The 27,201-nt window shown below is 35.7% G+C and overlaps 2 protein-coding genes across 3 annotated transcripts in view; both read left to right on the top strand.

Moving 5' to 3' along the window:
- Positions 1-26,469, top strand: part of LOC136345307 (repetitive organellar protein-like) — a 31,897-nt gene extending 5,428 nt beyond the window's left edge. Inside the window, exons 2-4 of one of the 2 annotated variants that reach the window (XM_066293463.1) lie at positions 68-460; positions 19,406-21,976; positions 22,341-22,559. In XM_066293463.1, coding sequence (XP_066149560.1) covers positions 68-460; positions 19,406-21,976; positions 22,341-22,433 — 3,057 coding nt within the window. In that variant the 3' untranslated portion in view covers positions 22,434-22,559. Of the gene's footprint in view, positions 1-67; positions 461-19,405 lie in introns of both variants that reach the window. The other variant, XM_066293462.1, reaches the window with a different exon arrangement.
- Positions 9,915-11,827, top strand: LOC136345441 (piggyBac transposable element-derived protein 4-like). The gene is made up of 4 exons (XM_066293766.1): positions 9,915-10,221; positions 10,275-10,568; positions 10,617-10,641; positions 10,693-11,827. The coding sequence occupies exons 1-4, from the start codon at positions 9,981-9,983 to the stop codon at positions 11,825-11,827; spliced, it is 1,695 nt and encodes a 564-aa protein (XP_066149863.1). The 5' UTR covers positions 9,915-9,980.
- Positions 26,470-27,201: the final 732 nt, after the last annotated feature.

Genomic DNA, 27,201 nt, shown 5'->3' with positions numbered 1-27,201 from the left:
ATAATAAATAGCAAGATAATAAATATTCCATACTTTTTTCCACCACTGTAGTTACTATTATTTTCAGGCAAATGATATTCCAAGTGATACTGATTCATCGTCTGATGAATCTTCAACTAGGCGTCAAATTCTGACTGCTGTAGACCAAGGCAACTTTGAACTACTGAAAAAACTATTTGATAAAAGCAATAAAAGTCAAATGGTCAATATCATCGATCAAGGTGATTACAATAATTCCTTACTGCACATCGCCATAAAAAGGAGGAAGAGAAAAATTCTCCATGAGCAAAACACTAAAATCATTCAGTTCCTGGTAGAAAAAGGTGCCGATATTCGTACTAAAAATATAAGAAATGAAACCGCTTTGGACTTGTATAAGCGCCGTTTCGGGAATGTCGATGGTGACAAGGAGTGGGACAAGATCTTCAGATTATTGTGTCCAATACCACCATCTAAAATGGTACGTATCAATATTTCAAACAATTTAAATAGCAGTAAATCGAATGTCATTGCAGCCTCGATAGTTAATTTACATCACTTATCGTTATATTCAGTTATGTTAATTTGAGTATTACTCCGGGTCTACAACTATAGGATTTGGCGAATCTCGAATAGCGAACTATCAACATTTGGTAAAAGTTAACTTTACAAAAATGACAATAAGTAAAAATGTAGAATATTTCACTAAAAATGGACGAACTAGCAGTGAGTCACTTCAACTAAAATTATTATGCTATCCTGGTGTCTAACATAAAAAAAGAGTTTATTTGGACTAACGCGTATTGCTCACTGCATCTACTCAACATGTCGACCACACAGAGAACTTCATGAAAAACGGCACAGACTGTGAAATTCCGAAATTGTTATTGGGCAACCAGTTATAATAAAGCAACTAAATAGATATAATTCGTAGCGTTCTGTAATTTGACAACTGAAGATAATTTTTAAACGTATTTAAGTTCAAAAAAACAAATGTCATGTTAAAAAAAAAATTATAGTTGCTAGAAAAATTACAACGTAAAGATCTCACTCTTATGTAATGCCCTGACATCTGTGCAATGAAGAAAAATGGAATGAGAACAGAACTCAATCCTCGACCTACCACTACCTGCCGAATCATGGATACCGCGTTAAGTACCATAGTTGTGGTTTATTTTTCTCCTGATTTATGATTTGCGACTCGTAAAACAAATAAAGGACAGCAGTAAATCAGGATGGAATATATCCTATTGACCCACGCAAGTGGCTGAAGACCCAGAGGGTGGCAACGATAAGAGGATAGTTCAAAAGCGTTAAGGTGGTGAGCTTCTTCGCTTCAATTGTGTTGAGTATGTGGTACGGTAACGATCGGTCGTAGCTTTTTCTCGTGGTATCCACGCGCTGTGTTAGTGAATCTGCGATTAGTGAGTGAGTGCTAAGAAGTGTGATTCGGATTCGTGTGCATGCTTTTTTCAAAGCATAAATCACGGAAAAATGGGAGTGCAATTGCGAAAAACGCAGCGGTAATTAAGAAAAAGAAAATCGTTTATAAAAAAAATCGACCACGTGATGTATGTCTTTCTAAAGACAAATCCACGTGTAACCCAAAACATATTAACTTGCGGCGTATATGAGTGCGTGTCGCGAAGTGTTTCGAACTGTGAGGTGAATAAACAAAAAACTGACCAAGGAGTGCCCAAATCCAAGGAGGACCGAGGAATGGATCTCCAAACAAAGGGGGGGATATCAGAGACCGAAGAGACCATGAGATGTGAAGAAATTAAGAAGAATCCTGAGGCCTTACTGATCTTAAAAAAACACTTGTTCGGTGCCAATAAGGCATTGATCAAACGAGTGGAGCTGTTAGGAAAAATGCTCCAGGACCAGTCCGAGATGCTAAAAATCATCAAGGAATCGGTCCAAAACAACGAGGACGTCAGAAGGAAGAAAAAAAGGACCATCCAGAAAGATGAAGAATCGGAAGAATACGAGAACGAGGACATGGAAAAGGAGATGGATTTCAAGAAAATCCAAAAAGAACAGGCCAAAGAAAAACATAATAAGAAGATAAGCGCAAATAGACTGGCTGACACCAACCTGGGCCCGAGTAAACCGCACGGTACCGGAGCCAGCCTAACTAAACTGGCCGATACCACCACAGGACCGAGTAGGCTGGCCAGCACCAGCCAAGACTAGACTAACAAAGTACAGAAGATCCCGCCGATCGTAATAAACAACGCTAACGATTGGACAACAGTGAGGCTGAGGACCAGGAAAACTGACTACAGCAAGGTCAAAATGACTGGTCAAGGACTGGCCATAACCACCAACTCAGCCGACTCTTTGGGCTCATAACTTGCTGTCACTTCGTTGTGAGAGTCGAGCCCCAGGGACGTAAGCCAGGACTATTCCAGTGTCACAGATCCCAGAAGTTCAGAGATACTCAGAACTTCTGCACTGCCCCGGCCAAATGTGTGAAATGCGGAGGAAATCACCATAGCGGACAATGCACATAAGCCAGGAAGGTCCCGGGTAAATGCGCAAACAGAGGCGACGTATATCCAGCCAATAATCGAGACCACAAAAATGTTCCGCAACAGCGAAAATCGCAGCAAAAGGTTCAGAAAACCCAGGAACGAAAGAAGACAGTGAAGAATGCACCTGGCCCACCACCCCACAGACCAGTAATGAGTTACAGAAGAGTAACTAAAGGAAAAGTCCAGTCGAAAAAGGACGCTCAAAGAGAGCCTGTCGATTTTCAACAGACTCTTAAACAAATGCAGATGTACTCCGCGATGAGTGCTTTCTCTGCCAATATTCCAAAATTTCAGAATTAATGAATCCATTCCCTTAAATGACGGCACTACAGATAATATCGTGGAACATCAACGGTAGTAATGGATGTAAAAGTGAACTGGACGAGCTGCTTGAACGCCTAAACATCGATGTAGTTGCAATACCAGAGACAAGGCTTCTACCCACGAACGACTTCACAATCCCGGAACATCAAACTCACAGGAAAAACAACGACATCCTGGGATCAGCAATACTGGAAAAAATCAACATCCAGCACGCTCAGTTACCACCGATCCAGGCGGAACACATGGACGCCATTGCAGTGGAAATCAATACTGACAAGGGAAGATTAAGGATTACATCCTGCTATCTTCCTTCGGGCAAAGAATCCCTGCAAGATGATCTGGACAACATAATTGTTCAAAAGCAAACGGGGACTTAACGCAAAATCTCCCTATTGATACAGCGGAACTACCAACCACAACGGTAGACAACTAAAGAGGTTCCTAGAAAAAAAGGGAAAACATCCATGTTATGGCCACTAAAGAGCCCACGCACATAGCAAATGTGGGAAGAAATGACGACACTTGATATCATGACTACTAGGGACTTAGCCATGGCAGCTGAAATCGAAGTGATTAACGAGGGATCATCGGACCACAATCTCATACTAATGGTCGTCGATGACTACAAACCAAAAAAGGATACAATCGTCACTACCAGAATAAATTGGTAGCTGTTTAATAAAATATTATATTACAGCAAAATATATTCGTAATCGATAAATTGAAAAGCAAAGAAAATATCGAAATGACCGTTTCAACGTTCGAAACGGACATAAAATCAGCTATGGAAGCCAGTTCAAAAACGATAAAGAAACCGCGGATACGAAACTACTTAGCAGGTATCCCGAAAACAACAAGATGACTTATCCAAGAAAAGAGACAAGCAAAGAAAAAGGCATTCAGGACCAATGACCCGGCAGGCAAAAATACCTTGAACCAACTAAACAGGAGGGTCAAGGTAGCACTGCAGGAAGTAAGGGAACAACATTGGCAAAAACATTAGAAATCGTTAGATCCGCAAAATAGGAACCTCTGAAAAACACTTAAAGCCATAAAATCCAAGCGAAAACTGATCCCGCCCATCCACGGGGAAGGAGGAATACACTGCTCCAGACAAAGCAGAAGCGTTTGCGGACTGTCCAGAAAGACAGTTTAAGGAAAACAAATCCAATGACAGGAAAGCTAAAGACTGGAAAATTGTCAGTAATAAGAAGAATTCAAAGTTTATACGAGAACCAAGAAGAAGAAACTATAAGACACACCACACCGAATGAAATCAAAAGCATCCTGAAATTGCTCAAAGCCCAGGAGGCACCGGGATGCGACCATATCGGAAATCGAGCCTTGAAGAACCTACCAATAAGAGATCGTTACATTAGGAAATATCACTAATGCGGTCTTGAGGCTAAGACATTTTCCGAAAAACTGGAAGAATGCAGATATCATTCTGTTCCCGAAGTCAGAGAAAAACCACCTTTTCCTGCAAAACTACAGACCCATTATCCCGTTACCGTTAATGAGAAAAATAGTGGAAAAAATGATCCCGAAGAGACTCAAAGAGAGTGAAGAAAACCTCCAAATCATTCCACCAGAAAAATTTGTATTCAGGAAACAACATTCTAGTGAAATCCAAGTTCTGAGAATGATCAAGTACGTAACCGACGGCTTCAACCAAAAACAAGCCACAAGAGTAGCTATTAGATATCGAAAAGGCATTCGATAGAGTATGGCATAGAGGACTACTGGTGAGACTGTTGGAGTACCTGTTGTCAAGCTAATCGGATACTTCCTTGCCAATAGGCAATTCCATTTTAAATTAAACAGATCCCACTCAAGTTACAGGACTATAGAAGGAGGAGTACCTCAAGGAGCGGTACTATCGCCATTTCTGTATAGTGTTTATGTTTCAGATCTCCTGAAAACGGATCGTACGCAATTAGGACTTTATGCAAACAACATGGCAATTATGGGTAGATCTTGGAATGGAAAATTGCTAGTTAAATACCTGCAAGACGAAATCACGGCGTTGGAAAGATAGTTTTCAAGATAGAAAATTAAAAACAACACTGAAAAGACCCAGGCCATCGTTAAAAAAAAAAACAAAAAATAAAAGCAGAAGATAAAATCAAAATTAAAAACAAGCAAGTATCGTGGACCAAACAAGTCACGTATTTGGGAATGGACATGGATGAAGAACTTAAGTGGTAACAACAAGCAAAGAAAACAAGGAACAAGGAAAAATTGACACAGGTAAAACCGTACCCTATGATAAATGGAACGTCCAAATTGCCTCTCAAAAGCAAGACCACGCTCATTAAGATCGTCATTTAACCTCAGCTAACATATGCATTAACAGCATGGGGTTATGCAGCCAGAACGCACCTAAAGAGTCTTGAAGCAATGGAAAACATTGCCTGAGAACGACTGCCGGAGCACCCTGGTTCGTTAGCAACGAAATCATCAAAAATTATTGTCTAAAAACAGTTCAGCTTTTCTGGGAATTCAGGATTTCTGCAAAAAATTATTTTAAGGGCTAATACCTTGGGAACCAAAATTCTCGCGGTATTATCAAGACCTAAAATTCAAAGGGTAGTCTTAAAGAGAATCTTAAACTCGTACAATATCGGACGCACATGGGCCATTGTCCAAGGTTCAACATCTGGAGTTGCAAGAACTACATATGGTAATTGTAAATCAGAGACCAACAAAGAGCTGGTTCCCGATTCCCATCTAACCCAAATTTATGGTCCCTAAAATAAATGGAAGGACATAAATTGAACTGACCGACGATGGAATTTTTCAACCACTTTGTTGCACCACGATTCAACCCCCTCCTGCAGAGGTGACCGAGATCTGGCGACAAGGGGGAACGAGAAAAAAGGAAGAAAGGTTCAGTCCCATCGGTGCTTTCTCAGAAGAATCATCTGCAATCAACCCGCGCATCGCTCAGGGCATGTACAGTGTACCATCATCGTTAACAGTGCATGTATAAGCAGGGGTGGGTTCATGATTCAAGGGACTCAATTACTACCTCTCGCAACCCTACAAAACTAGTTGTTCTTGGAATCACCAATGGCTAGTTAGTTTTAAACCATTAACTAAGTACCGTCTCCTACAAACTGTATTGCATGGAACTACTAGTGATATTAATTACGCAATAAAGCATTAAAACAACCAAACACGAGTGCTTAAATCCGTTTTCTCTCGATCTGAAAAAAAAAATTGAGAGTGGTCCTTCGGTGTAAACTAAAATTGAACCAGCTGCGGAAGCAGATACCACTAAGTTACAACCGCGTCCTGGAGAGGTACAACAGCTTCTTCGGCGACAATGATTTAAATTATAGAACAATGACAGACGTCATTAAAGACCCTGCAACAAAGACTTTTCGAGACACCGAGGAACATCCAAACGAGCTGATATAAAGGGCAATGGACTACAATACGGTATACTTCATTCAACTACTGGGCAACAGTTGAGAAGCAGAACTCACCGACATAAGACCGCAGAAGCCAAAAACTCTGAAAAAAAGGAGATAAACTACCAAGGAACTATCGCAATAATGTAATAACAACACCTGAATACCTTCTGGTGCTTCAAACTTACTAATGCGAGCTATAGATCCTCAAAAAGCAATACAGCCGACGACAAAGAAAAACACAAAAGGCAAGAAGAAGGCAAAAGAAAACTCGGCGAAGTCGGCGGGAAAACTGACGCAAAAATTCCGGGAAACATTTAGAATTCCCGAACGAGAAAATACCGAAATCAGAGCACAAAGGGATAGTCACGTTTGACTCTGCTTATAGGAAAAGCATCAACAGCAGCGGCTCAAAAGAGCGATTGAGATTTTGAGCATGGGCTCGAAAAATGCTCTAAAAAAACACAGGGATTTTTTAATGGGTTAAAACCACACACAGACTGGTAGTACGGACTCCGGTACCGTTTTACCGACAAGATTTTTTACTCCGAGGTTCCCCCCTCTCCCAAAAAAAAAGATGATGAACTTTTCACGAATTCGTGGGGAAAAAACCAAAACAGGCACTTGCATTTCGGGAGAAGAACACCACCCCCCGTGGAGCGGCAGGTAGAAGAGTTTCCCGTCTCGTCGCGTTAACAACCTCCCAATTTTTCCGATATCAAAGACAAAATAAACTTCAATAACTTCTGACGCATCTAGTTGCATATCGAAATCTGAATACAGGCATTATAGTCAATAATCTAATTATTAATCGACCCCTATACAACAACTAGCATGTGATTAAATATAATGTCGTACGTTAAACAGGCTTTCTGTACCGTAATTGGATTACTTCGTGAGTGCCTAGTGAGGCAGTCACTACTGTTAGGCAGGAACATAAAAAGCCATGACCTAAACAATAGTTGTTAGAAAAAAACTGACATCCGTTTTTGACAGAATATTAATATGAAATATATAATTTATTGTCAAATTACTGAACGTTGTCAATCGTTTTGTTTTCATATCAAAAAAACGACATCGATGGCGACAATGTAACAGCTATTTTAGTTTTTCACACAGCTCTCTCTACATACAGGGTGAGTCGGGAGGATCGTGCCAAACTTCAGGAGCGTGTTGTACATAAAAAATAAATGTAAAAAAACTCAAATGTTATCCGATTTTCGTTTGTTTACAAGTTATAGCGTAAATAAAATTAAAACATGAAATTTTAAAAATGTATAAATTTCATAAGAAATTCCATAAATTAATACGTTGGATTGGTCGTGGTGGCCCTATTAGTTGGCCTCCAAGATCTCCAGACCTCACACCACTAGACTATTGTTTGTGGGGTTGGTTTAAAACTGAAGTGTACAGAGTAAAAGTGAACACTCAAGATGCACTAATTCAACGCATTAGAAATGCTGCAGCTGCCATTAAAGAAAGACATGAAACAATCAGGAGCGCAACGAATGCTCTTCATAGACGAAGCCGAAAATGTTTAGAAGTTAATGGCAATATTTTTGAACATTTATTATGATATCCAAACGTTAATTTATGGAATTTCTTATGAAATTTATAAATTTTTTAAATTTTATGTTTTAATTTTATTTACGCTATAACTTGTAAACAAACGAAAATCGGATAACAACATTTGAGTTTTTTTACATTTATTTTTCATGTACAACACGCTCCTGAAGTTTGGCACGATCGTCCCGACTCACCCTGTATAACGGATGATTCAAAACCTGAGTCCTAAAATGCACCCCTTTTGTGTTGGAGTCATCGAAAGTAATACGAAAAAAAAATCAATTATATCAAATTGACGAATTGTGATGACGGTTGCGGATCAGATTTCATGAAAATTTACAAACCCTTGTTTTTATAAACGCTCCATTAATTCTTTGCTTCAAGATTTATATAATTCTAATTTTAAAAATATTTTAGGGGATCTACACTTGGCATAGCCCACATATTGTTTCTGCCGAGAAACTCTAAATTTAACTTTTATTATCTCGGGAGCAATGGAAAAATTCAAAATTTTGATATATTTTGTTTTTTTGATACAACTAGCCGTTTGCAAGAAAGTCTTTGTTAAAGGAAAAGAGGTTGGCGAGTTGTGACCGGTGTGACTTTTGATATTTTTAGTTATATTCATTTTTGGATTTGTTTTTCACTTTTTTCAAACAAATTACCTTAATCGTTTATAGTAAATGTTGGAATTGTCCTCCCCCTGACGCTATTCAACTGTCCATTGTTTTTTTCATACATTATCGTGCACGTTTTAAAATTATCGCAGTGTTCGTTATAATTTGAAAAATATGAATAAGGTGTTGACGAGGAACTTGGACCGAAGGCACTGGCCCTGCCTCGTAAACTGAACTTTTAAATATCCGCACAAAAAAGTCCAGTAGGGTGCAATCGGGGGAACGTGGGAGTCACGTTATTGTACTGGCTCTACCAATCCATCCATTTGGGAACAACAAATTTAAATGATGGCGAACGTTTATTCGAAAATGAAGAGTGCCTAAATCACATATTTTCACGAACTTTTAAGGTTATTGACCAATAAACCAGACAAATTGTTCTATAAAAAGTTTAGGTACATACCACCATTTAAAGTTTATGGAAAAAAGGGACCAACTAGTTCATTTCCAACAATTCCTGTCCATACGTTTAGGCTGAACTATTTCTTATGGCGGGATTGTCTTGTCTTATGTGAATTTCTCGAAAGAATCCGAGAAAAAAAAATTGGGATCTCTCGCACTCTTCCGATATACCCACCTGGCAAACCGCAGGCGCTACGGAAAGTCTCAAGGAAGCAAACTTTAAACTCCTTGAATGTGATACAGATATAAACTGTATACCTGCAAAACACGCCAGACAGTTGATTGAGACATATTTAAATTTCGTGCAATTTGCGAAGTGCATAAACTAAGATTCTTATCGATAACGGTCAAAGTCTATTCCTCTATCGCTTAATTGCGAATATCTTGAGGTCTATTCGATGGACTTTGAAATCTGCCATATTCCTGCAGTTGCCGATGAGAATTTTTGAAACATCGAAAATTGGGGAGGCGATAGTTAAGAAATCTCAGTGCGTGCAATCTTCAAGGTGTAAGTGCGCCATCATAAGCCCGATCACAAGCATAATGTACAGTAGTGGCCAAAAGTAGATAGACAAACAGAATGTTTCAATTAAATCGTGCATATGTTAATTGATCAGTTTCCTATGCATGTACAGTCAGCGGCAGAAGTGAGTACACACTTAAAAGTTGTACAATTTATCTCGTAGTAAAAAATATTTAAAAAACCTTATTTAAAGTTATGAATACGGTAGAATGTTCGTTCTATTGTCTTCATAATTACCACTTAACCCTCCATTAGTCGCTATGGGTCTGACAGACCCATAGTGTTTTTATTTGCTAATTGCTCGAAAACTATTGGAGCCACATTATTGTCGCTTCTTGACATCTCAAAGGGATATTTTAAGAATAGTTTACTTTAGTTTTATACCCTGGTAAGTGTTTTATTGCGCTATAAATTCTTGAGATGTGTTGATTGGCGCCGTCTTGGGGGTGCCATACCCATTTCTACTAGCCGCGTTACAGTTGTACGAAGTCCTTTGGTCGAGAGTTCTTTGTTTTGTTCGCTTATTTTAGTTAAATTTGTGTTAGTGTTTACAAAGATGGACAAAAAACGTTTCAATTTGAATAGCACTGATGATATTGAAGAACTAAGTCGTCTGGTGTTTGAAGAAATGGAGAAAAGCGTAACCATTGCCGACGAAAATTTTGACGAATCAAATGATTCAGAAATGGAAGATTATGTTGAAGAGAGGCTTGTAGATTCTGATACTGATCACGAAATTGACAGTCAAGAAGAAGGTGATGAAGAGGATTCTGACTGCGACGCTGATTATTATTCTGGTAAGTCAATATTTTATTGTAACAAGTTCGGTAACTCATCAAAAGACATTTAGCTAGAGACGGTACAAAGTGGAGAAAAAGAGCTTGGAAACAGACTCAAACACGACTCCATAACGTTTTGGTAAAATTGCCTGGCGTCGTCGGAACACAAGCAAAATGTGCCAACACTGAACTGGATTGTTGGAAGCTATTTTTTGACAATAACATACTTGCTATTATTGTCGAAAACACCAATATATATATCGACAGTATACGGAAAAAATTTGTAAGGGAACGAAATTGTAAACCAACCGATGTAATAGAAATGCAAGCTTTTTTTGCACTATTATATCTAGCAGGAGTATTCCGTGGAAATCATCAAAACATTTTGGATTTTTGAGCAAGTGATGGGCTAGGAATTGACCTTTTTAGAATGACTATGTCAGAAAGACGATTTCGTTTTCTTATAAGGAGCATTTGATTCGATGATAGATCTATACGAAGACAAAGGAAAGAAACTGACAAACTGGCAGCCATACGACAAATATTCACCCTATTCGACGAAAATTGCAAATCGCATTTTGTTCTCGGTCAAAATGTAACTGTAGATGAAATGCTTCCTGCTTTTCGTGGACGTTGCGGCTTTCGACAGTATATACCGTCAAAACCTTCAAAATATGGTATAAAAATTTTTAGTTTATGCGATGCAAAACTATTTTATATCGCATTTATGGAGATATATTGCGGTCTACAACCAGAAGGACCGTTCAGAACAGATAATTCTTACGAAAAAGTTGTCTTAAGACTTGCTGAATCAATTTATGGTAGTGGAAGAAACATTACGGCAGACAATTGGTTCACGAGTCTGAAGCTAGTGAAAGCACTTGAAGAAAAAAAGCTGTCGTACGTGGGAACTGCACGAAAAAACAGAAGAGAATTACCGCCGAATTTTATTACACCAAAAAGTCGCCTACAATATAGCAGTGTGTTTGGTTTTTCCAAAAACGAAACTCTTGTTTCTTATTGTCCAAAGAGAGGTAGAATAGATGTGTTGCTATCAAGTCTACATGTTTCCTGTGAAGAAGTGGCCGATGATACTACGAAAAAACCCGAAATAATAGATTTTTACAATAGTACTAAATCGGGTGTGGATATTGCAGATAAACTCTGCGCCACATATAATGTGGCCAGATCTACCAAAAGGTGGCCAATGGTAATTTTCTATCACATGTTGAATGTGGCAGCGACTAACTCACGACTAATTTTTTTGGGGAATGGAAATGAGTATATTTTTCGGCGGGAATATATAAAAAAATTAGTTTTTAGTTTGTTGAAAGAACAACTAGAAAGAAGGTCACAAATTCCAAATTTGCCACCCGAATTAAAAATGTCATTAGCAAAATATAGGCCCGAAACGTCAGCTAGAGAGGAACAACCTCAAGCTGCCACATTAACAAGAAAAAGAAAACGATGTGAACCGTGCTATAAAAAAACACAAAAAGATGCAAAGACAAAGTATGTGTGCGAAAAATGTAATGTCTATTTGTGTTTGAGTCGACACGTAAGAACAATTTGTCAAAATTGTTTAGAAGAAGAAATCATAATACAAACAGAAGATAGTGAGTAATTTTCGTTTTTTTTAAGCAATATAATTTAAAAAAAAGTACCTAAATAAATTTTAACTAGTTAAAACTGTTTTTTATTTTTCTTAATTTGTTTAAATATAGTTGTAAATTATGCTTTTTAAAGCACTGTGTATATCACAAACACGGAAGTTATCGTTGATCATTGGATTGTATTTTAAGCGCATTACAATTACAAAAAATAAGATATTTATTAACACGGGTCTCTCAGACCCATAGCGACTAAGGACGTCTCATCAGCTGACGCGCCTAACGGAGGGTTAAAAACATGTTTATATACAATTGGCAACAAGGTAGACTTTGGGGAATCACAGGACTCCATAAAATACGATGCAAAAATGAGTACACAGTCTGTTTATTAGAGATCAGTTAAAACTAAGTGGCATGCAGTGAAGAAGTAATCCGTACAATTTGTTAATTGTTTGGCTGTTAATACAATATCCAATAAGTAACAACATGGCAAAACGTAATGAAAATCATAAAAGAACTGAAATATCAGAAGATTTACGCAAACTTATAGTAACATTGCGGTGAGAGGGAAAGTCTTTTCGGAAAATTGGAATTATAGTGAAGAATCATTACAGAACTATAAAAAAAATTTGGGATAAGTATGAAGCTACGGGTAGTGTGCGCAATAAACCTCGTTCTGGACGTCCACGAAAATTAACACTTCTTGATATACGCGATATAACAAGGAGGGTTAAAAAAAATCCTAAAACCAGTGCAGTTCAATTAGCCGCGGATATATCAGAACAGAAGGGGACTTCTATAAAGGTTAATACTATTCGGCGAGCACTCAATTCGCAAGGTTTCCATGGTCGTATACCCCGTAAAAAGCCAGCTATTAGTGCTAAAAATCGAACCATGAGAGGGGCCTTTGCAAAAAAATACTTATCCGAACCACTAGAATTTTGGAACACGATTCTTTTTACAGATGAAAGTAAGTTTGAGATATTTGGTCAAAAAAAGAGGTCAAAAATATGGCGAACGAAAAATTCTGAGCTGGATGGTTCCGTAATGGTTTGGGGTGCAATGGCAGCCTCTGGTGTGGGGCAGTTGGTTTTTATTGACAAAATAATGGATAAAACAATATACAGTAGTGGCCAAAAGTAGATGAACACGTATTATTCACTGCATTTTTAATAATTCATACCACAAGTCTCTATAAATTTTAATATAATTTTTCCACCAAATAACTAATAGAGTGCCTTTCCTAAAGAAGTAAATAAATGATGGATTTTTTATCATTTATTGTTAATATACATAGAAATGCAAAAATAGCTCTGATCAAAAGTAGATGAACAAAAACTTTTAAATATTTGTGATATTTATCGATTCGGTTTTGAACGTTAGTATCTTGGTGGACGATACTAGTAAGCCACTAGAATAATTCATTAAAATGCCACGAGGTGTTTATGTGTCTGAAGACTTAAAAATAAGAGTGGTAGCTGCGAATAATGCTGGAGTGAGTCAAGCACAAATTGCAAGGCAATTTCAGCTAAAAAGATCCACTGTCTGCATGATAATTAAGAGGTGCAATCAAAGGGGAGATACCACAATTAAGAATAAGTCGGGACGTCCTAGAAAAACTGACCAAAGACTAAATAGGGCCATTAAGAAGATGTCTATGCATGATCCCTTTCTTTCATCTAATCAAATAAAGACCAAAATAGAAGAAATTGGTTTGCCTTCTGTCAGTTCTAGGACAATAAGACATAGACTAGTAGAGGCTAATTTGTTTGCCAGAAGACCGGCCAAAAAGCCTCTGCTGTCAAAGAAGAACGTTAAGGCCCGATTACAGTTTGCAAAGGAGCATCAAAATTGGACTGTAGCGCAGTGGAAAAGGGTTTGTTTTAGTGATGAATCTAAATTTAATATGTTTTCATCTGATGGCAATGTGTATGTAAGACGTCCTCCTAACACTCGTTTATTGCCTAAATATACCAGACCAACCGTAAAGCGTGGAGGAGGATCGGTGTTAGTTTGGGGATGTTTTTCTGGGTACGGTATCGGTCCACTTTATAGGATCGAGGGAATAATGGACCGATTTATCTACAGGGACATATTAAAAACTCACATGTTACCCTATATCGAGGAAGTTTTGCCGGTCACGTTTATTTTTCAGCATGATAACGACACCAAACATGCGTCAAATATAGTTAAGAAGTTTTTAGAAGATGAAATAGTACCTGTTATGACATGGCCTTCGCAGTCACCGGATCTTAATCCAATAGAAAATTTATGGGAGATCCTAAACAACAAAATTAGGACAAAAACCTACTCGAATAAGGACCAATTATTCATAGCATTACAAGAAGCATGGGCGAGCATGGATCCATCTGTTATTGAACATCTCATATCGTCAATGCCCAAGAGATGCAATGAAGTAATAAAAAATAAAGGATATTACACAAAATACTGACTAATAATACTGTCTCAATGGTTTAGTTAATAAGAGTTTATAATATTTGAAATTATGTTTATTTTGTTCATCTACTTTTGGCCAGAGCTATTTTTGCATTTCTATGTATATTAACAATATATGATAAAAAATCCATCATTTATTTATTTCTTTAGGAAAGGCACTCTATTAGTTATTTGGTGGAAAAATTATATTAAAATTTATAGAGACTTGTGGTATGAATTATTAAAAATGCAGTGAATAATACGTGTTCATCTACTTTTGGCCACTACTGTATATGAATATCCTAAAAGCCAATTTACAGTCCAGTATTGTCAAATTAGGTTTACAGGGGTCATGGGTATTTCAGCAAGATAATGACCCCAAGCACACTGTCCATGTGGTCAAGGAATGGTTGTTCTACAACGTTTCAAAACAACTCGATACTCCACCCCAGACTCCAGATCTCAATCCCATTTTAGAATCTGTGGGAAATATTGGACAGGAAGGTGCGTTCTAAACAAATTACAAGCGCAACTTCTCTCAAAACTGCACTACTTGAAGCATGGGATACAATTTTGCCTACTGTTACACAAAATTTAATTAATTCTATGCCCAAACGATTAAGAGCTATCATCAAGGCCAATGGTGGACCAACAAAGTATTGATTTTTATCGTTAATGTTAACAAAATACATTGGAACACGCCGATTTGTAATATTGTGTACTGACTTTTGCCTCCATTTTAAAGCTCTTTTATAAGGCAATCATCTATAAATCGATTTGTAATCCATTTAGGTAATTATAATTATTACCATGTTTTTATGTAACCACATATGTACCTATATTTAATGTTAATAAAATCTTTTTCATTATTTAGTTTATCTTAAATACATTATTCTTTCAATTTCTATGGTGTGCACTCACTTTTGCCGCTGACTGTATGTTATTTGTCGCAAAACACGTTATAAGAAATAATAAACAAATGTTGGTAAAGTTACTTTATTGTCAATAAAAAAATAAATCTTTGGATTTCACCTGGTCAAAAGTAGATAGACGTGGTAAAAACAGTTGAATTTACTTTAAATTCTTAAGATATCAAAAAACTAGTAGTAAAATTTGCATTTGGTTTATAGTCTACAACATGCCTCGTGGTGCAAAATTGTCCACTGATTTAAAAGAACGAATTGTTAAAGCTTTTAATGAGGGTGAACGGCAAGTGCAAATCTCCCGCAGGTTCGATGTTAAAAAAGGCACTATTTGGGCTATAATAAAAAGATATCAAAGAATTGGATCAATTAACCCAAAACTAAAAACTGGACGACCAAGGAAGCTAAGTAAAAGAGATGTACGGAAAAAAAAGATTATTTGTTCGAAAGATCCATTCGTGTCTTCTGAGAAAATTCGATCTCAGCTGAAAGTTTTCGGAGTTTCTGTGTCTTCAAGGACTGTAAGACGAAGACTAGTCGAAAAGAAATTATTTGCACGCAGGCCAGCAAAAAAACCACTTCTCAGTAAGAAAAGTCGGAAGGCCCGAATGGAATTTGCCAAACAACATATTCATTGGCTGAAACAGGATTGGAAATTAGTTTGCTGGAGCGATGAATCTAAGTTCAATTTGTTTTTATTCCGATGGCATTCAATACGTTAGATGTCCCACTGGACAGCTGATCAGCGATTAAACCCTAAATACACCAGACCCACGGTTAAGCATGGAGGAGAATCGGTAATGATATGGGGATGTTTCAGCGGTTTTGGTATTGGCCCACTACATAGAATAAATGAAATCATGGACAGATTTCTGTACCGGGATGTACTTCAGAATGTTATGTTACTTTATGTTGAAGACAATTTACCCTTAAGATTCCATTTTCAACACGACAACGACCCCAAACATTCCTCAAAGTTAGTTAAACGGTTTCTTGAAGAAGAAAAAGTACCGATTTTGAAGTGGCCTTCCCAATAGCCCGATCTGAATCCCATGGAAAACCTGTGGCAAATTGTTGACCAAGGATTGAGAGATAAAAATTATTCAAATTGCGATGAACTGTTTATTAAAATACAAGAAAAATGGCAAAATATTGATCCATCAATATTAAATAAATTGATTGAATCAATGCCGCGTCGATGTCAGGCAGTCATTGACAATAATGGATATTTTACCAAATATTAGTGCCTTGGGAAAGGTCCTAATTGATTTTTCAAATAATTTGAAGGAGATTGTTATGTTTTTATTTTCATTTTTAAATTGTCTATTTACTTTTGACTAGGTGAATTCCAAAGATTTATTTTTTTATTGACAATAAAGTAACTTTACCAACATTTGTTTATTACTTCTTATAACGTGTTTTGCGACAAATAACATACATGCATAGGAAACCGATCAATTAACATATACACGATTTAATTGAAACATTCTGTTTGTCTATCTGCTTTTGGCCACTACTGTACGTCAGCGAGACATGCAAATGAATATGGTTAATTTTTTATTTGATATTTAAATTAAAAAAAACTACCCTGATGATTTAACGCTTTTGAAAAATAAACAACAGGGAGTGAAGTTTCAATTAAATCACAGTGCCAACAACAATTACATACACTAAAACACCAAGGAAGAAACGTCAAAAAATAGAATAAATAGGAAGAAGTCGCAGCAGTGATAACCCATCAAGTTTATTTATTCGTCATTTTAATAACGATACTCTTTCGTTCAACAACGGTCTTCTTGCAAACGGTTAGTTGTATAAAAAAAAGAGGACATCAAAGTTTTTCTGTGGACATATGAAATATGGGCCGTGCAAAGTGTCCATCCCCCTCCAATCTTTCTGAAATTGAGTTTACAGAATTTTTTAAACCAAAAATGAATACAGCGCCTAAGAAAACAAGGGCTTGCAAATTTTCATAGAATTTGATACGTAACTGTGGTCACAATTTTACATAACGCTTTCTTTTCGCCCAACTTTCCATGACTCCAGCTCTGGAGGGATGTATTTTAACATACAGGGTTATGGACAGAAATAGCCTTTTTCTGAATTACCATGTATAGTGTAAAAGACTACGTCGCTCTAGGCAAATGATGGACGTTGATCATATAAAATCACCATTCCTAGCTACAAAAATTAGACCGAATCAAAGAGGCCAACATAAATATTCGACAAACAGAGATTAATAGTGATTTATTCAATCTCGCGAGTGTAGATTCCATTTTTTTATGATGAAAAATATTTTACTATTGTCAATACTATAATTGTTGTTTTCCTTGACATTATAATACATACAGTATTGGCCATAAATATAGCAACTTTTTATAAATTCATTTTTTTAACATCCCTTTACTCTTTCGAGATCATTTGTTTATATTTGTTAGAACAGATATTGATAACAAAGTCGATGTTTACACTTTCATAGGCCAAATTACATTCTTTGAAATTTTAAAAATTTTTTTCAATTGTTGACTATTCAAAAAGATAGCAACTTCTGTTTTTTGAACAATATATTTTACTTCAGTTGTAAAGTTCCGTTTGATTAGTACTGTGTTGCATTCTACAATATTTCTTATAATGGGTCGAGATAAAACAATATCAAAGGATTTAAGAAAAATTGTGATTGAGAGATTTGATAATGGCGAAAAACCTATCGAAATTAGTCGAAGTTTGGGCAACAATAAGTCGATAATTTCTCGAATTATTGCACAATATAAGACTAAAGACATCATTGGTCCGAGACCAATTCCTGGGAGACCTAAAACGACACCAGAAAAAACCAATCACTCGATTGTTAGGATTTCGAAACAAAGTCCATTTCTGTCATCAACTAAAATTCTTGGCCAAATAAAAGGAAAAGGGGCAAAGATGTTAGTGCAAGAACTGTGCGAAGAAAATTAGTAGATGCAAGACTGTTTAGTAGAAGGCCAGCTAAAAAACCATTTTTATCCAAAAAGAATGTGAAGGCCCGATTGCATTTTGCTGAACTACACGTTGAGTGGAAGCCTGAACAATGGAGAAAAGTGGTTTTTAGTGATGAATCGAAGTTCAACTTGTCCAGAAGTGATGGTGTAAATAATATTAGACGTCCTGTGGGAAAAAGGTTAAACAAAAAGTATATTGTACCAACGGTTAAGCATGGCGGCGGTGCGGTGATGGTCTGGGGATGTTTCTCCGGTCAGGAAATGGGTTCCCTTCACAGAATTGTTGGAAAAATAGATAGATTTATGTATAAAGACATTTTAACTGAACATCTAATACCATACATGGATGAAAAAATGCCCCCGAGACCGTATTTTCAACAAGATAATGATCCCAAGCATTCGTCGAAGCTAGTCAAGAAATGGTTTGAAGATAAAAAAAATGCTGTTCTGCCGTGGCCATCTCAAAGCCCCGACTTAAATCCAATTGAGAACATGTAGGAGTTTGTTGACGCGAAAATTCGTGACAAAAATTATACAAATGTGAATGATTTATTCCTTGCATTACAAAAAACTTGGGGAGAAATTAGTGAAGACTACATTAATAAATTAATTCTTTCCATGGCTGAGAGATGTAAGCCTGTAATTAAACAAAAGGGTTACTATACTAAGTACTAACTAAATATAGAGTTTATTTTTGTTTTGTACAATTTTTCTTTAAATAAATCTAGGGAATTGTAAAAGTTGCTATCTTTTTGACCAACGAAAAATGAAACTTTTTTTTTTAATTTTTATATGATCTTTTTATTATATTTTCTTTAAGTATTCTAAATAGAATGTTGAGTGATCAGTTAAAAAAATATTTATATGATTCTTTATCTGATATTTCCAGTTTTATTTCAGTTTTTTAAAATTTGCTATATTTATGGCCAATACTGTATTCATCAAAACATTTCGATTTGTTAAGGCCAATGTTTGAAATGGCAGAAATGACGCTCATGACAAAAATGAGTGCTAAAATTGTCAAATTAAGCTAAATTTGAGTTCTACGCTTATGTTGTTAACATTAACTCACCTAAAAAAATTGAATTTTTTTCCAAATTTAAATCAATAATGTCATTTTTTATATATTTTTCTAGTTTCCCCGTTAGTTGTGTTTGTTGTAGTGTCATTTCTTAACATTTAACTAATAGAAAATTATTCCTACGTCTAACTCTCTGGTGAAACATTTTCTTACTTTCACCACGATTATTTTCAGTTTTCGACAATAACGAAGAGTGACTCATCATCGCTAGTGCATTTAGATAGAGACGTGGAAATTTACAAAGGAAACCCAACATATGAAGCAAACGGTGCGCTGAAGTTAAGCGCACACGGGATCGTTTTCCAATTGCAGTTATTAATGTTGTTTCTCCTAAAGGCAATGAAAAATTACAAGGATGTAACTTTAGGTACGGAAATCGTGTCTGCGGGAAAATTTGACGATGTTACTTTGAGATACCGAAAGAACTCATCAAAAAGTATATGTTGGAGATTCCTCCAGGCAAAGCATTTGCGGAATGCGAAAATTGGGGTAGACGATTTGTTCACTACCGTCAATGACAATAACAACAATACAAAACACCGTGATAACAATTACAAAAATAAAACCACACAAGAAAACAAACATCAACAAGATGTTAAGAGTGACAGAGACACAAATAAAAATGACAATAAGAACAAAAAAAAGAAACGTGAGGATTTCTCACTTTACAAATATTTTAATTCTTTTTGTACGACATTAGACAAAACTTGTTATAAAAATGTTATATTGGAGGAGTTTACTATTTGTACCAACGCGGACTTTAGTGATAAGTTAGTTAGCGAAACGTACTTTGAGGAAGATGTAGATTTTAAAAATGATGTTATTTTGTATTTAGGGAAAGGAGAAATGCAGAAATTTAAATTAAATAATATCAGTAAAGAGATCATTCAGAAAGAGGTCAATGAATCAAAATCAAAATACTCCGATTATTTAACTGCTTTTATTGAAAAATTTAGATTAGTTGTGAAGTATCCTGATCAGCGAGGTATGAGCCGCGTTAATGTCGATGAATTGAGAATATATTTTGGTTTATTGGACTCTAAATTCGCTTTTCACTCTCTAAAATATTACATGCTAAATTGGTTTATGAACTTCAACGCTAATAAAAGTAAATTCCTACGTGGTGAAGATGGAGTGGAGTTTCTGAAAATAATTAAAGCTAACGCTAGTCACTCTATAACGGGGTGGGAATCAAAAAAATACATAGATGAACTTACGGGATTGAATATTCAGTTCACTGATACGACACTATCAAAATTCTTAACTGAAAATATACAGCGAGAAGAAACCTCTCAACTAATATGCATATCTACGAACTCCCCCTTATTGACTTCCATCAAAATGAATCAGTATGCGCAAAACAATGAAAATTATAAAACCGAAGATAGTAAAATATTTTTGCCTTTTTCGAAAATTCTTCAATCTGAAGGGCTTCGCGACGTCATTCTTAATTCATTCGCCAATGAAGACATTTTTAATTTAATCATTCTGAACTGCGAATTAGCAAATGAATTTAATACAGATGCAATAACTAAAATTTGTGAGAAATTGTCAAAGAGTTTAAAAAAGTCGAAAGATGTGAAGTCGAAGATTTCAAAAAAAATTATTCTTATTGATGCACACCAAAATCAAATTATAAATGAATTTATTAAATATTTTAAAAATAGTAAAATAAAATTTGAAATTACCGTTGATGAAACTTCTTTTGCCCATCTTAGCGAACAATCAAAAGACAGATTATTACAAAAATGCGTTTGTTTTAAAGGAAGTAAGATCCCTTTTCGTGAATTAATTAATATGGAATGCGCTAATTCAGTAATTGACAGCAAAACTTTGCTAAAATTACTTACGAACAATGAAGTTAAGTTAGATGATTATAGTTCAGTAAAGGAAGAAGAAATTTATATTAATCGCACATTAAGACCTCAAACTGTAGATAAATTGATTCTAAGCAACAAAATGTTCTTATCTTCTAACTGTGTCGTTATATCAAATGCCTCAATAGATGACTTGAAAAAATTAGATGCCAATTTCGATAACGAATCTCTATTTGATTACAACCAACTGAAAAAAGGAATTAGGTTTTTGGACCAAACTACATATTTTTTAAAGCTACTTAGGAGATATAGTGAACAAAATATGTCAAAGGACCATAATATGTTTTGGCTAGAAAACACTGCAGGTCATCTAGTGTTAAAACAATTTACAAGTATCGCTCCAGTAAAGGTCTTTATTAACGATATAAATAATGAAACGAACGATATTAAAATTAAAGAGGAAGAAATAACGGAGTGGCACAAATTAATGGAAAATAAAGTGAATATCATTGCAGCAGAACCAGGAATGGGAAAATCTTCCGTCATGTCCAACATTGGCAAAAACTTGAAATCCGCATATCCCGAAATATGGGTGAAACGAGTGAACCTTAATGATTATGCGGCATCTCCTAAAAGGCTTCCAGGACCAACAAAACTCAACTTGGAAAATATAAATTTTACAGAAGAAGATACGGACCAGGCAATTGAATTTATAACAGAAATGTTGTTTAGTAGTGGGACGGATGATGAACTGCTGCAGAAGAAGTTATTCCAACATGTTTTAAAAGAAGGTAGAGGTGAACACGGAGGCCTAAACCTAAAAATTATTTTTTTATTTGATGGGTTTGACGAGATCAGTCCTACGCACAAATATAAAACCTTAATACTGTTGAAAGCACTTAAGAACAGTAACATGACGCAAATGTGGGTGAGTACGAGAATTAATGAAGTACGAAGTTTAGAGGAGAATTTGGGAGTGGCTGCATTATATCTGAATGTATTTAATAACGAAGAAAAAGAACAATATTTTAGGAAATTTCAACAATGTAACTCACATGGATACAATATGGACTTTTATTATGGCACGATAATGTATTGGAATAATCTGCCAGACACGGACACTCTTTTTGGAAAAGATCCTCTTCAAGATTCGGACATCCGCTTAAATTTGAATTCGAAATTTATTAACAATCCACTACATTTCAATATGGTACTGAATGTTATCTTCAACAGCAAAGTCGACAATAGTTCGATTCTTAACATGGGATCTTTATATGACATTTTTGTTTCAGCAAAATTCAATACGTTCTATGACCAAAAAGCATGCTCAGCAACTGGTGTGCCTGCATCTGACGATGTACTTCGTAGAGATGTCGCTTGTTTAATTTCAATTCATGCACATTTAGCATTTGAAACTTTGTTTCCTGATTCAGTACTTGAGCCTTTAGAATTAGATGAGACGAAAATTGCCGAAATCGCCAGAATTGGGTTTATCTCAGTATCAGCTGACGGCCGTATACAATTTGTTCACTTGAGTTTTGCTGAGTACTACGCAGTCGAATATTTTATGAAAAATTCTGTTCACGACAATATTCAATCGCTGGTTTACGACGTGTTGCTAAAAGGCAGATACGATAATATCTTGACATTTATAAACGCAAAAGATAAAAAAGGTGTCTTGATAAATAACTGCAAAAGTTTAAAGTTAAAAGTTCAAATACAACCTGTTAGAATTTTGAAGCAAATAATGCTACAAAAACATGAGAATATATTCAAGAATACTTTCTCATTACTACTAAATAATAACTTATTAATGACACAATTAAACCAATTAAAAAAAAAAGGTTTGTCATTTGATGTTAACAATTATACGTATGAAGATATTATTTTAGCTATAATACTGCTAGCGTATTCTGATCCTGAATTTTTCAAATCAACTTTCGACCTATTATCACAAATAGTAACTTCCAATGAAGTAAATTTTAAAAAAGAACAAGAAACTATAAACCATAATATAACACGTATTTTCAAAGTAAATCATGTAAGTTTATGTATACTTTTAAAAATTTTTTTTTTATGTTATGAAGGTCAGGATATAACTAATTTTTTGAACTATATATTTTCGATTTATTCAGAAAATACGAATATTGAATTCTTTCTCGAATCTTTGAAACGTATTTGTACAGATTATAATTTCATACCTCTACATATTGCAGTTTCAAGGAATCGATTCCAATTTATAGAGCAATTTTTCAATTGGATTAAACGTAAAGCTCAAAATGCTGATATTCCTTACGATTTAACGCCATTCTTACACTTCGTTGACGAAAACAATAAATCATTCCTTTACACAGCAGCTTTCGAGCTAACACTCATTAATTTGTTTGATGAACCTTTGATGTCATTAGAAACATTGTCAAAATATCTGATTGAAAATTTTAGCAGTTCGGCATTGCAAGAACTCCTCAAAATATATACTACAGATGGACGATCAGTGTTTCATATCAACCATTTGCATGGCAGTCTCATAAAAAATTTGCTTTTAATATTCACAGAAAGCTTTGCCCTTAATACTGGAATGGAAGTCATTTGTAAAGCGGACATAAATGGAGATACTCCATTTCATCTATTACCCCAAAAATCATCTCAGATTTTATTGAAAATTATTCTCAGTCACTTTGAACCTGCCAGTGTGTTTAACATTTTTTCTCTCTCAAATTCTGAAGGTAAAACAGTTTTCAATACATTGATGTTCCATAAGGCTGTGAAAATACTATTTCAATATATTGCTGAAAACCGAACCTCCTTTTTGTTGAACGTAAAACACCTCGTATCTTACTTTGACGTAAATTACACATTTCATTATGATGATGCCCTTTATAACAACGAAACGAAATTCTTAATTAAAGTCAAGCAATTATATGGAAATAAATTGGCAAAGGAACTATTGTCCATGACAAATATCACAGGAAATCCGATTCTACATAACAGGTGTAGGTTCGGTGACGCAACAGAAATACTAAATTTAGCCGTTGAAGTTATGACTGCCGATGAGTTTAAGTCGATCCTGTCGAGGAGAGATCAAAAAGGAAACAACGTACTCATTTACCTCATCCCTTGGATCCAAAGAAATAGAAATATACGTGTGCTGGAAAAATATGTTGGAAACGACTTTATAGAGGAATTGCTACGTAACGAAAACTTATGGAGAAACGTGATTCTTCAGTAGTGCACTTGTGGCAAAATTGACTTTCAGTTATATCACGACATCTACAGTGTTATTCAAATTCGACGCTCATCGTTGAGATCTCAGTAACCATAAGAGATACGAGGTGGGTTAAATTGGGGCGAAGTTGTACAATTTGGAGCTCAATAAAATGCCCTTTCAAAATTTGGAAAATTCCGATTACTTCCGGAGATATCCGTAAAAAACCGAAATTTTGAAAAAGCGTTTCTTTTCTTTTCTGATGTTATTTGAAAAGATAATTAAAAACGAATGGCACACTATAATTGCCACACATCATTTCATTAAAATTCAAAAAAAGTGGCTGATCGATATTGCTGATAGTATAACGAGTATAACTTTAAAACGGGCCTAAAACGAATTAATCCCAAGAAAGGTTTCCGTATGCACCAGTTTTAATTTTTGAAGCAACTTATTAATTATTTTGTTTAAAAATCTCCATCTTTACCAACTTTTATATCTTGCTTGACCAAAATATTAAGACAGATCTAATTTTATTGTTTAAGTTACGTACTATTTGTGCTTCTTTAATCAAATTAATTGATTTAAGCCTTAATTTGTTACGTCACAATAACTGTTCTGTGCAACTTTGTGTAAATTGTTATTTCCTCCAATCAGACCCACTTGTACCACTAAATTGTTTTGGTGTTATAGCTGTAGCATTAAAACAGTATTGTGAATAACTTATTTGTCATTTTTTTTAATTAGGTGTATACCTATGACTCCGCGTTTTTATATCTAGTTCTATTTTCTTTGAAAAAATATTTTTTTATTTAAGGAATTTTATTTCATTTTTTGCTCCGTATTACCAGCTTTCTATTTATATATTATATGATAATTGCTAAATGACCTTTTAAAACTTTTCAATTAAGGTTTAAATATGTCCAATTTTGTGCCGAATAAACATCATTTGCGGAAAGCTTTGCTCTTCCTTTTCCATCTTAAGAAAAACGCCACTGCCGCTCACCAAATGCTCGTTGAGGCTTGTGGCAAATGGCAATGATGCTGCATCTATAAGAACTTACCAACAACGGTTTCAGCGCTTCAAATCAGGTGATTTCGACCTCAACAAGGAGTGTGGTAAGCCATCGAAAAAATTTGAAGACGAAGAACTGCAGGCTTCGTTGGACGAAGACGCCGCGCAAACGCGAGAACAGCTCGCATCTTCCTTTAACGTCACGCAGAAAACGCTTTCGGTTCGTCTTCACGCTATGGGAAAAATTCAAAAGGAAGGAAAATTGATGCCTTATGAATTGACGGAAAAGAACAAAGAGCAACGAAAAACGACGTGTGAGATCTTGTTTGAACGTTTTCAAAGAAAGTCTTTTCTACATCGTATCGTGACCGGAGATGAAAAATGGCTTTACTTCGACAACCCAAAGAGGAAAAAATCATGGGTGAGCCGACAACTTCGACCGCAAAGCCAAATATCCACGGGAAGAAGGTATTGCTCTGCATTTGGTGGGACCAGCGCAACATACTGTATTACGAGCTTCTCCAACTGGCGAAACAGTCACTGCCAATCGTCACGTCCAACTAGTGCAGTTGCGTAATCAATTCACAGTAAAGAGGCCAGAATGGGCGGATCGTCACGACAAAGTCATACTGCTTCATGGCAACGCAAGACCTCATGTCGCTCAACCAGTCAAAAACTCCTTGAAGGATTTCAAATGGGAAGTCTTACCGCACCCGCCATACTCGCCAGATATTGCCCCGTCGGATTATCACCTTTTCCGTTCGATGGCTCACGGTTTGGCAGAGCAGCGCTTCCAGAATCGCCAAGAAGTCCAAGAATGGCTTAATGAATGGATCGCTTCAAAACCGACGAATTTTTTTTTACGATGAAATCCATAAGCTGCCTATTCTCTGGGAAAATGTTGTCATTGACGATGGAAATTATTTTTAATAAACATTGTTAATAAATTTATACAGTTTCAAGCAGTTGAAAATGCGTAAAAAAACGCGCAGTCATAGGTATACACCCATTACATTGATATAGTCACCTCCATAATGGGTATTTTGCTCAAAATCTTACGATTTTGATTATTAAAACTAAAGGTTCTGGAGAAATTCATGAGATTTTTAATACTCAATAATAGTGTATTTCATGTTTAAATTTAATGCGTTAATAAATTTATATTTTAGTTGTCGTTGCCAGCTAACTTATTTCAGACCCAAAAAACAAGGATTATTTCAACCTCCGATTGTTGAAACTAAAGAAACTAAAAAGTAAGTTATTAAGGAAATGTACTGGCCTGAACTACCCATTCACAAAGGGCAACAAGACATCGGTCTATTGTTTCAAAATTGAAGACATCATGGCCGATGACTGGCGCTAAGAGATCAATGAGCAAATTTAATGTGGACATGCGAAATTGAAATATCTTCGAACTATCTAACAAGTACAGAGTCCACCATTTCAACAGCGGCTCTAACACGTATACTCAATCACACGAGTTTTGAAATACTTTAGATTGCTCGTGCGAAAGGGGTCCGCTACAATAACGAATGATTTATTAATTGACAAAATTATTAACACAAAAGTTGTTAATGCACTATTAATCGTACATTTTTAAGAGGAAAAGAAATAGGGTGCATGTAAAGGGCATCACCATGCAATTACCTGTGCGATATAATGTGTGTTAGAACGTGTAACAAACGAGCAATTTTGCTCGGCGTAACTAGTTCTTTTTAAGAGCTTTTATGGAAAAATGGACAGTACATACAGTCGTGGTCATATAAATAGCACAATTTTAACTTTAGGTCCAACTGAGCAATAAACACTTCTTATCTGCAAATGTCGATAAAATTTCGGTTTTTTGTGAACAAAGGACAACATTTTTAAGAAAGGTCTTAACTTGTCCCTATACATATTCGATTATTTTCAAATTCAATTGTTTAGTGTGTAA

The sequence above is a fragment of the Euwallacea fornicatus genome, chromosome 19 (genome assembly GCF_040115645.1).
Source record: "Euwallacea fornicatus isolate EFF26 chromosome 19, ASM4011564v1, whole genome shotgun sequence".
Lineage (NCBI taxonomy): Eukaryota > Metazoa > Arthropoda > Insecta > Coleoptera > Curculionidae > Euwallacea > Euwallacea fornicatus.
Note: the sequence above shows the minus strand (reverse complement) of the source record. Positions and strands in the feature narration are given on the sequence as shown.